Below are 12,214 nucleotides of genomic sequence, written 5' to 3' on the forward strand. Positions count from 1 at the left end.
AAAACATCTGTCATTGATAAGATCACACGCCTGCTTATTTATGAACCAATGACTGCGAAACTCAGAATATAACATTAACAAAACTAAATTATATGTAACGCTGCACTGAATGTTTTCATAATCGGATAATGTAATCATCTGCAATTTTTCATTGAAAACAAATATAACATTTTGTGCAAAATGTTTTCCTTCAACGTTCGAACTGACATAAGAGATATGCATTTATAAAGCTGACAATAGCAGTGGCGCAAATTTATTTGTGAACACGTACGCAACAAGCCAGCAGTGCTGACAGTGTATTGTTCTTTTCGTTTGCACGAACATTTGGTTAATTGATCTGCCACTAGTAAAGTGTCAGCGGAAGTGAATGAACTACCAGCGCAAAGGTTATAAGAAGCAGCCAAGATTGCGCGCAACGTCGCCACTCGATCTCGCGACAGTACATGTTGTTACATGGTCTTTTTATTACGATTACTTATGGGCAGCGACATCTGTCACTCATGCACCGAAGCAGGTGGGCCCCTTGTCGTCGTAGCGAGAGAGAAAGGTGAGCAGTTCCTTGTGGAGGTAGATCGCGTTGGTGGTCGACACAAGAAAGTGAATGTGCGTGTAGTAGGGGTCGTCGATGAAGTAGTTCTTTTTCACATGTTTATCCAAAGTCTTGAGCAGCTCTCGGACGTCAGCAGGAGGCACGAACTCGTCTCCCGCGCTCCAAAAGATGCCCAGGTCGGTCTGCACGTTCGCCAGCTCGTACTCCGGAACAGTCCTCTGGCATGAGAAACAAAGGACCAAGGCGACAAAAATATGTCCAACGCCGCTTCGAATGGCAGTACCTTAATGCAATTACTGTTCTTCATGTACTTCTACACACCAACCAAGAGACTTCAGAGCAAGTAGGAGCTCCTCTTTTATAATTCAACGTCTCATTGTATGCACCACAGTAACTTGAAAGTTTTCAATCTGAGTTACCCGATTCATGCTGAAGGTAGTGGTAGATAGGTCTTCTTCTTGTCTGCATGTGATGTTTAGTAAATTAGGCAGTATTTTCCGCCAATTAGTTGCTCATAGTAATTTCTAAAATCGTCATTATCGAGTCTTAGCTGTGCTCAAATATCGGGTAAAAAGAATAGTTCGACTGCTGTCCTATTAGTCACCTTCTGCTCCACCACGAGCGCCTTATCACACTCGCATCCGCATTTTATCTCTTCATTTGACTCGCTGAGACCCACACCTATTTGTTTTTTTTTTACCTCAGGTTCAGTCTCGGCTATCTTAGTAGCGACCCGCCTGGCGGCTGAGGCCGTGAAGAGTGATTGTAACCTCACCTGACCTCAGCCTGCGGGGCCCTCCTGACCCGCTCCCCGGCCTGCGTGCCGGGGGCGGGAGATGAAGGGCTCCTTTTCGGTGGAAATAAAGTTTTATCTTAGTAGCGGTCCGGAGTTGGGCTAGCTAGCAAATATGGTAAATATGGTAGAGAAGCTGCACATAGAGACGGGGCGAGATAAAACAATCCACAAGAGGCGATGATCGGCGGCTGGTAGTTATTTCGGCAACCGGAGAAATCTGGGAGGCTAGATGAGTGAACAGGACGACGACGTGAGAAAACATTGCGAAACTAGCGGAAAACAAACGCGCGAAAACCTGGCCGCCTACCATTTTACATATAGCTCTTGGGAGAACAGAGAAGCTTTATTTTCGTACTCCTTAAACTCGCTTTTCCCCCCTCCGCGATATTTGAATAATCGCGCAGATTAGAAGATTAGATTTTAAATGGAAAAATAGAGAGCAAAAGTTGGTACGCGTCTTTCTCACACATCAAGGCTCGCAGTGAACGAGGGTAACTCAGCAACATGTAGTATTGGTTCTGGTACTGAATAGTTCGACAGGTATGCGTGCATTGAAAATAACAATGTCCAGTGTTTTCGTTATAAAGTTCTTCAACTCCCGACAAACGCAGATATTCTGGTTAATTGCACATCACGCTCATCTACCTACGATGACAGCAAGCCATTTCTTATTCGTGTAGTTCACCGACTGTTGAAATTTCCCTTCGTAATTTCCCTTCGAAAGAAACCTTTTAAGATCTAAATTGAAAATGGAGGAGGGCTAACCCTAGCTTAGCCTGGTTATAAAGAGAAAAATTACCAAAAAAGCTACCACAATTACCAACATTTGGTGAGTATTGGCCAACAGTAATACTCACTTAGCGCCGTTTAGAAAAACGCTAGTGGTGAACAAAAAGGAATTGCTTTTCCCCACTCTCAATTTCCCCACTACGGCCATCACTCTGTGCATAGTTAAAAATAACTAACGTTTTCAATGCTCAGAAATGTGGTTGCCAGGTGTTTTTCATAAAAATGTAATAAGTGTTCAATAACAGCCTTATACAGTTCCGCACTCATGTGTCAACCATGGAGAAACATAAGCATGTAAAATTAATGACAGGTTTTAATTTCAAGGGCAATTTTAATGCTCGCAGTACTGCAGCAAAATCACTGCGTAACTTTCATCGTTCTTTCGTTTTCTTTCTCACTTAGCCCGGTAATATACGACAGATAAACGCCAGGTGACAAAATAAGTTGATACCACATTCAGAACATTTTTTATATCTAGTTCTGGAATCTCGAAGTGCGAGCTCCCAGAAGCTTAACAAAGGTGAGATTATGAGGTAGTAAAGCGCAAATATAGTTGACAATGCTCCAGTGATGCAAATTCATGCAAATTTTAGGGGGCACACGTAGTTTGACGTGGCGTTCATTTTGAGTATAAAATGTTTTTATTTATTTATTGTTTTTCTAAAATCGAAAACTACTAGGTGCGATCGCATGCCCTGCTACGGGCGCTCAGTATCCTACCTGTCTTTTTTGAGCAGCCACATTGCGGAACTTTTTAGTCGCTCTTCCTCCTCTTGCGGTTCCTGCTTCGCGTGTATGTAGTAAGTCTGCTTTATTAATTACAAATCCCTTAATTTGTGTCTCAAATGTGTTACAGATTCTTCTTAGCATGACTTCCCAAGCTGCCATGTAGTCCAGCTGGTAGTCGTAAGCGACTACCAGACATAGTATAGAGCCGCACTGTAGCCAAGCCGCACAAGCGCGCCTCCGTGGTCTAGCTAGCAGCCCCATTCCCTGACTCGGTATCCAATAACACGGGAAGGTTGATTCCTAAGCCAGCCTCACACCTGAAATGAGAAAACCAGTTTGACGACTCCTCCCGAATCTATGATAGCACGCAGTATAGTCATGCCGTAAAACCTATTGTCGATTGGGTGCGCGGCTATGACATATGCCGGCTACCACCTGCCGGGACAATGTAGGTGATTGTTCTCTGAAAATGCCATCGCTGACTGCGACGACGCCAACTTCTGTGACCGGTGCCTCTAACGCTACCACGTAGAGAGCTGGAATCTGCGCAGCAACGAATGAGAGATAAAGATGACAGTGCATTTTTAGAGGAGCTGACCCAACTTACGAAGTTCAATTCCGCCACTTACACTGGAAACAATCCCCTCGGCGAAGGGCAGCTCGAGCATTCAGCGAAATCTGTGAGTGTTGCAGCGATAGCGAAGACCACCCCCTCATACCTTACTGCCAGCTCCCTCCAAGGAGAGCTGGGACCAACTTCTTACGTGGTCAGAAAAGAAGACGCAGCTGGTGCTTGTTTCGGGGGCCCAGATCGTCGCTCCCACCTGGGGGGCCACACCATGCCGACATGCCTTAATGATTACACTGTTCTGGCAATAAAAGTTGTTTCTCTCTCTCTCTCTCTCTAAGACCGATTTTCAGTGTGCTGTGCGATGTCAGCGCACGTTAAAGATCCCCAAGTGGTCGAAATTACTCCGTAGCCCTCCACTACGGCTCCTCTTTCTCTCTTTCCACTTTCACTCCCATCTTCCTCCCTTCCCTTACGGCGCGGTTGCGGTGTCCACAGAAATCAAGTGAGGCAGTTACCGCGCCTTTCCGTTCCTATAAATAAATCAGTTTTTTTTTTTAAATCCGCGGTTTCTCATAATTTTTATTTACATTATGTTTTGGGGAAAGGTACGAGCCTTATTTTTGAAGTGGAGGTCACGGAATCACGAACGCCTACTCCTAACCAGGTGAAGATCATGTTTTAATTTTTTTCTTGTATATTGTGCATTGGTTTATAAGAAAGGAAAGGCGCACTATCTGTGAGACTTCAGAGAGAAGAAAGAGGAGAGAGGAAGCGGAGAGAAAGAGGTCCTAGAGTAGAAGGCTAAGGCCGCATCTTCTTGTGGCTGCATGAAGACAATGCGGATGAAGGGTGTCAGTGCTTGGCCCTACGAGGCTGGGACGGTAGGTCAACGCCGCTTGCGGTGGGGGCTAGCCAGCCATCGATTGTGCCTTTGTTTCCATTTTCGATTGTGCCTTTCTTTCTTCCACCGTTTTATGAGGCTACGTCTAGCTTCTCAAAGGTGTAGGAGATGGCTGTCAACAGCTGGGTGGTCCTGCGTAGTAGCAAGGCTTTTTGTGAGGGTTTCTTTAAGGTCGAGAATGGATGCCGCCCACTCTTCGTAGCTAGTTATTTGTTCCGATGTAACTAGTTTATTGTCTTGCTGAAATTCTCCCAGTCTGTCACTCTGACTTGCCCACATGGTTTGGTGCGCTTGTTGATTTCAAAGATAGTCTGCAGCACGTTCTGATCGCTGCCTAAGGTCTCTCCCGTATTAAGCCACTCACAGTGGCGGGCGTTGCGGACGAGCGTGAGGTCAGGGGAGGTATCCCGCGTTGGGCTGGTACCGACCCAAGTCGGGTGCTGCGGGTCAGTAAGTAAAGTAAGTGCCATGTCAGCGATGGCCGAAGCTAGTTTTCTGCCTTCAGTGTCTTACTTCTGATATCCCCATAATGGGCTAGAAGCGTTAAAGTTGCCGACGATAGCTAGGGGAGCTGTTTGAGCTTCTCTTAGTGTTTTGAGAAATATAGCGTCAAAGGCTACGCGGCGCTGTTTGGGGCGACTATATATATTGAGTATATAGGTGCCCATGCTGTTTCAGTGTTGTGGTAGCAACTTTATGAAGGTATATACAATGTCGCTGTGTAGATCAAGGTCTACAGTGGTTGCTGTGCCTATTTTGTGGACCAAAATGCATGTCGAGGGGTCTGTTTGATGTGTTGAGTATCCTCTGATCTTAGCCTCAATATTCACTTCTTTCAGGGCTAATATTTGCGGCGCATGAGAATAAGAGTCTATGTCTTGTTGTAATGTTTCCCTCTTACGCTTTAGACCCCTGCAGTTCCATTGTAGGATGGCGAGTTTAGGTCTTGGTTGTGGCACCACGTTGAGGATTAGAAAGATGTGTCTGATCCTGTGGTGCATCTTCTGATCCTTTATCAAGTTCAGGGATGACTAGGCGATTATTTCCCATTTTGCCCTGTAGTTTTGTGCCCTTGTTGTAATAAACATCCGAAAATTCCTAAATTTTTTGATCAATTCTAATCTGCTGCACTTGCATCCTGATTAGAACTGGTGCAAGTTTTTCCATCATGGGTTTCATGACTGATTCTAACATTCTTTTGATTTCATAATTTGTAATTCTTTCCCCATGACATCTTGGACTGTGTTTTCCAAGCGGTTAATGCGGTCCTGTGTTTGGGTGTTCTCGGTATATTGCGGAATGGGTGCCTGCGGTGCTGCTGCCTGCTGTTATGGTACCTGAGGCATTGGCGCTTGCTGTGGCTTCTTTAGTGCAGTTTCCCTGCCGATGGTGCTAGTATTTAGATGCTGTGGGTACGGAGGGTGTACCTCTTCCTTGTCCTCCTCCATCGTACATGCCTGTTGCGTCAATGGAGGTAATTGATTCAATGCCCTTTATTGAATGGGAAGGCTCATGACCATGGATGGCGATAAAGGAGAGTAGACAGAATCTTCATTGTTTAGGGATCGTCACTCAAATCATATTGCTCTAGCCAGGCCACTAAGCGAGCCATACTTGGCAAATGTCATCTGTGCGTTAGCATCAGTTTCTAGAAGGGAACGTTAGTTCAGGCGGTAGGGTTCGATCTCGGAGCATCCAGTAGAAAAAGCAGGGCAATCCCAGAGTAGATGAGATATGCCGCCGCGAGTTAGAGTCGTACAGTGGGGCCACGCAATCATTTCCTCTGTACACTGACGCCAGCGGGCCATATAATACGAGGCGTGTAAGCAGCATGGGCGATGAGCTTATTCAAAAAGACATCTTGACTTCAGATAAGGTGGGTTTTTCTCGTAAAAGGGGGTTCTGGTAGGCCACATGCATGCGATGCTGGCTGAGGCTACGAAGACTGGTCCGAGTATAGTGCATAAGGGCAAGAGAAATGGTGACTTGCCAGCCCAAGGTCGAGTAAGGATGAAGCAACTGGGGTGGGGAAGTAAATGTGGACATCCCACCTGCCAAGGCAGCCGCGGCGTGTGCCGTCGCATTGCCCCCTGATTCGTCCGAGTGACCTGGGGTCCAGTGAATAACGACAGTTCTGGTCGCGAGTTGGTGGCGTTTAAGGAGGCGCTGTATGGCCGTAGCAGTTGCATCTTGTGAACCCGGAGTAGCGATTTTCCTTGTAAGCTTCATAGTAATCAGTAAGAATACGCATTGAACCAGTTCCGGTGCAAGGCACTCCTGACAAGGCTCCCCAAATCGCGAGAAGTTCAGCATGAAGAGGGGTACCTTGAGGTAGGTGGCAGGCATAAGCGCCTGAAAGGGAAGGGTTGTCATCGCATACCCAGCCCATACATGCAAATTCGCTTGTAATCGATGCGTCGGTGTATATGTCGGTCGTATCAGGGATTCGCTCTTGTCGGTGATGGGCAGCGAGGAGCTCCCGGGGAATGACAAAATCGCGGTTTATAGGTCGGCGATGGAGGCGTGTGACTACTGGCATCTCCCAAGGGAGAAGAGATGCATATAGGGCTAGTGTTTTGTCGCTACGCTGTTCATCCCAGGCCAGCAGGTGACGCCCTCGGACAGTGTTCTCTAGGCGTATTCGATGACGCGTCTGTGACGCGATAACGATGATAGTGAGCGGTGGAAGAGCGGCCTAACGCTCAAATTCGGCTATAGGAGTGTGCTTAGGTAGACGGGTAATAGTGCGTAGTGTTGCGCGATGAAGGCGTTCGACCTTAGCGAAGTCAGTCTTCGACAGTTGGAGGACGGGTGTGCCATAGAGGATTTTTCAGACCGCCGCTGCTCGGGCCATCTGTTGTTCTGGTTGGCTGTAGTATTGGTTCACGTGAAAGGAAAGGCACAGAATCTGTCAGACTTGTTCTGTGGACACCTGGGCCCGTCTTCCGAGTTTGCGTCGTTATCGGTGTGTCGCTATCTCACGTGACCTCGAGTCATCTGATTGTTCTAAACGCCGTAACATGGTGTTGCCACTACGGAACCGGAAGAGACTGCAAAATCATGTTCTGGCGTTTCCACCAATTAGATGACTCAAGGTCACGTGAGATAGCGACACTTCGATAACGACGCAAACTCGGAATACGGGCCCTGAACACAACTGTAAGGGAAGGAATGAAGGTGGGAGTGAAAGTGGAAAGAGAGAAGGGAATTTGTAGTGGAGGGCCACGGAGTAATATCGGCCACCTGGGAATCAATAATGTGCACTGACATGGAGATGGTCAAGGGTGGCTGTTCCTGGTCCTACTGCGCTGAGACGGTAGGTCAACGCCGCTTGCAGCGGGGGCTAGCCTGTCACCGATTTTGTATCTGTTGCAGGTCATCATTGCACCCGCCACCGCTTAGGTGGCGGACGACGGCTGTTGCGGCGCGCGCCTTTCTCCCTCTTTTTTTTTTAATGCGAAAGCGTTACTCGCTATGTTCGCATATTTCTGTCCGCAGAGCGTGTCCGCAGACCTTGTCCGCAGACCGCGTCCGCAAAATCGTGTCCGCAGCAGTTGCGGGTAATTGAGAAGTGATAGAGGTAATGAGGGGTGTCAATCGACAGAGGCTAACGTAATGTTGCTGCAGAAAAAATGAATAGGCCGAAAAGGTAATTAGGTAACTAATTAGAATAACTGGTTCACTGGAAAGGAGAGGCGCAGTATCTGCCACACTTGTTCTGTGGACACCTGACCGCACCGTAAGGGGAGGGAGGAAAGTGGGAATGAAAGCGGAAAGATAGAAACTGTAGTGGATATGGCGTCAAGGATGTGACGTCACGCAACCGGAAGTAGAGTTGAAAAAGGGCATAGGAAGGGATTGGCGAGCAATTTGAAAGTACCAAAGACTAAAATGGGCAAACAAGAAGTGAGTTAAGCTACTAGAAGCAACCAACAGCAGCATCCGTGCTATCGCATTACTCCAATGTAGATTTTACAGTGCTCTTTAAATATTCTTCCTCCACTTTCTCTCTCCTGTCCGCACGAGGCCGCGGAGGTGGCTCAGCTACAGAGCCAGTAGCAGGCCCGAGCATTTTCTTTTCCTCCTTCCTACAGCCACAGCAACAACAACAAAAACACAACTGACATCGCACAGCACACGGACGCCTCACCTTTTAGTCTCCATCGAAACGCAGCTGTTGCTGGTCGGGATCGAACCCGGGAACTCCGGCACAGTGGTCGGGCGTCTTACCACTACCACCGCGGCTTGGCCGTGGTACTTATTACTACTACTACTACTACTTACTACTACTACTACTATGACTACTACAACCAATAATAATAATAATAATAATAATAATAATAATAATAATAATAATAATAATAATAATAATAATAATAATAATAATAATATTAATAATAATAATAATAATATTAATAATAATAATAATAATAATAATAATAATAATAATAATAATAATAAAATTGGTTGGTTGGTTGGTTGGTTTGTGGGGTTTAACGTCCCAAAGCAACTCAGGCTATGAGAGACGCCGTAGTGGAGGACTCCGGAAATTTCGACCACCTGGGGTTCTTTAACGTGCACTGACATCGCACAGCACACGGGCGCCTTGCTTTTCGCCTCCATCGAAAAGTTGCCGCCGAGGCCGGGATTCGATCCCGCGTCCTTGGGAACAGTAGTCGAGCGCCGTAACCACTGCGCCACCCCGGCGGGGTAATAATAATAAAATTATTATTATTACTATTATTATTATTATTATTATTATTATTATTATTATTATTATTATTATTATTATTATAATAATAATAAAATTATTATTATTATTATTATTATTATTATTATTATTATTATTATTATTATTATTATTATTATTATTATTATTATTATTGTGATTATTATTCTTAATAATAATATTATTTTATTATTATTATTGTGGTGATTGTGATTATTTGTGGTCACCTTAACCGCACCGTAAGGGAAGGGAGTAAATTTATGTTAATTGGTTCACAGGAAGGGAAAGGCGCGGTATCTGGCACACTTTTTTCTGTGGACACCTAAACCGCGCCGCAGGGGAAGGAGAAAGGGGGAGGGGCTCAGCTACAGAGCCAGTAGCAGGCCTGTGTATTTTCTTTTCCGTCTTCCTACAGCCACAACAACAATAGCGCTAAAATCGCACAGCACACGGACGCCTCTTCGTTTCGCCTCCATCGAAACGCAGCCGCCGCGGTCGGGATCGAACCCGGGAGCTCCGGCGCAGTAGCCGGACGCGTCTTACCACTGCACAACAGCGGCGGGACTACTTCAGGTTTTGGGGAAAGGAAGGCGCAGTATCTTCCGTGAGACACTACGGAATCGTGATCACCGAAACTTCATTAACAAAGGTCATTTTAAGGTCAAATTTAGTGCTTCGCGAAGACAGCCTCTACTTAGCGTGGTGAACATTTAGCTTCAACTGCAAATTGGTTTATAAAAAAGAAGGACGCAGTATCTGTCAAGATGCAGGGGAAAACGGGCGTCAGGCTGACGGCTCGAAAAGCTTGCGTATTGAAAATCTCGCTTCAAAACTTCAACGGTTGCCATGCAATGAAGTGACTCACGTGACAACCGAGGCTAAGCTCAAGGTCAAAGGTTAAAGGTCACACTACTTTACGGACCATCGGAGTGTTTCCGTCGGAATCAATAAAGATGAAATTAGGTGAAGCATCGGTTATATTCCATAGCGTAGCAAGAACACAAGGGCTTAACTTTCACTAAGAGTTTGTTTACCGGTGACAACATTTATCAGTAACGTGGCTTTTTGGGCGTGTTGGTACATGTTTCTGTGGATGTTAAGGATATATATTACTCGCTGCCGAACAACAAGGTGCTGTGCTGTGTAGAGGAGTACATAGATGAGTTCGGGTCTGTTGGTTTCCAGAATTCGGCGGGTGTGTCGCTGACCAGTTTTTTAGACATTTTAACTATTTACTTACAGTCAACGTTCATTAACTGGGAAGGAAAACCCTACTTTCAGAAAGAAGGGGTATGCATCGGGTCGTGCATAGCACCGATTCTGAGTAATCTGTTTTTATCCAAACTTGACAAGGCTGTTTCCAGCCATCTTGACAGCTTGGACGTAATCAAAGTCTTGAATTTGTTGGTGATTTTTTATTCTTGTTAAGTGTGACCACGGTTCACTTGCGCCAAAGGCTCATATCATTTTATCTATCATAAAAGAACATTTTAAACCACTTGTTTTAACATAATAACTCTATTAAATTTTTAGATATTAACTTCACCTTTCACGCTCATCACATATGCTGGGCCTACCAGCCGCGTAGCAACAAGACGATGCTGCCATATCACTACGCTCATTCAAAACTTGTAAAAAAAGGTATTGCAAATTTTTGTTTTCAAAATGCTCTCCAGAAACCTTGTAAACATATGATGAGCGATAGTTTTCAAGAGCAGTCCAAGAGGCTCACTAATGCTGGGTACCCCGCCCATGTTCACGTTTCTGTTGCCGAAAAACTTGTTAAGAAAATGAAACCAGAAAATCAATGTCACCCAAATTCGGTTCCTCGTTAACGCAAAAGCCTTGTTTGTTACCATATCTACACAAGATTTCCCACAATTTGAAAAGAATTGGTACACGAGCGAATGAGACCGTCGTGTTCTCGGCGCCGAAAAAACTTGCAACGTTGTGCAAACTGGGAGAAACCAACACCAACAAAGCGTGCGGATGCGCAACAAGGCACCAGAAGCCCTACGTCACGTGCGATTAAGGTGTTGTGTATAAAATTTCTTGTCATGCGGGAAATGTCTGAACGAGCGCCTAATGGAACACGCTCTCAACGTCAGAAACGGGCAAGGCGGATGGCTGGTTGATCATGTTCTCGCATGCAAGTAAAAAATCTGTAAGCCTTTCTTTGATAAAAGTGTGGTGATAGGAAAAAGCAGAGAAAGGGTAACGCGCGAAATCATTGAAGCCGAAAAGATAAATAGTTGAGGATGCGAGTGTGCAAGCACACCTTCCATTCTCCTCTCAGATAAAAAGCTCGTTTTTCTAAGGAATTGATACTGTTGGCACATGTGTTTCCTATTTTCTGGCGTATAAATGTGATGCTTCATGAGAATAAAATTTGTTGGAAGTTAGCGCTCGTGGAGTTCGTCTCTCGTCTTTGTGTCCTCATCTTTTGCTGCGCTATAGTGAATTGTAACAAAATTTACGTATATTATACAAAGCTTATACGATGTTCTTGCTGCGCTATGGGACATAACGCATACCCACTAGCCTGAACCCTCACCCTGTTTTGCAAACTTTGAAATCAATAAACTTAAACCAAGGGAATCTATGTCTTGCAATGTGTTTATACAAGCTTAGCAATCAGCGTAGACATGCAAATGAAGCTTTACTTCCCTCCAGGGTTTGCCAAAGTTAGGCCACCCGCTAATTTTTGTTCCACTGAGGAGACGAGTGATGGTATACCAGTTACTCGTTCGCATTTTCAAGTTTCATTAAGTTGCTTTTCATGGGCCCTGTAAATGTCCCATAATTTTGTTTGCTGCGCCCTCTACATGCTACAGACTGGCGTGGTCTTCACATATGGTAAGTGCACTCGAGCAATTACTTTGGCAAGATCCACTTCGCTGTAGAGGCTGCTCACGTTTCTGTCGGCTTTTGAGGCTGCCTTCTTGAAAAGCATGTTTTCCAGGGCTTCATAGTGCTTTCTGAGGCGGGGTTGAATCGTAGGTCTACGCCCCAGAAGACCACATTATTAAATTATACATATATATATATATATATATATATATATATATATATATATATATATATATATATATATATATATATATATATATATATATATATAACGTGTGCGTTAATAATGATCCCTGATC

At 45.1% G+C, this 12,214-nt stretch overlaps 1 protein-coding gene across 1 annotated transcript in view; it reads right to left on the reverse strand.

Moving 5' to 3' along the window:
• Positions 1–464: 464 nt before the first annotated feature.
• LOC146201091 (lipase member J-like) overlaps positions 465–12,214 on the reverse strand; it is a 137,032-nt gene continuing 125,282 nt past the window's right edge. The window contains exon 9 of the mRNA XM_084592997.1: positions 465–768. Coding sequence (XP_084449123.1) covers positions 499–768 — 270 coding nt within the window. The 3' untranslated portion in view covers positions 465–498. The remainder of the gene's footprint in view (positions 769–12,214) is intronic.

This window comes from Amblyomma maculatum, chromosome 2 (assembly GCF_055883805.1).
Source record: "Amblyomma maculatum isolate TAMU_Amacu chromosome 2, ASM5588380v1, whole genome shotgun sequence".
Lineage (NCBI taxonomy): Eukaryota > Metazoa > Arthropoda > Arachnida > Ixodida > Ixodidae > Amblyomma > Amblyomma maculatum.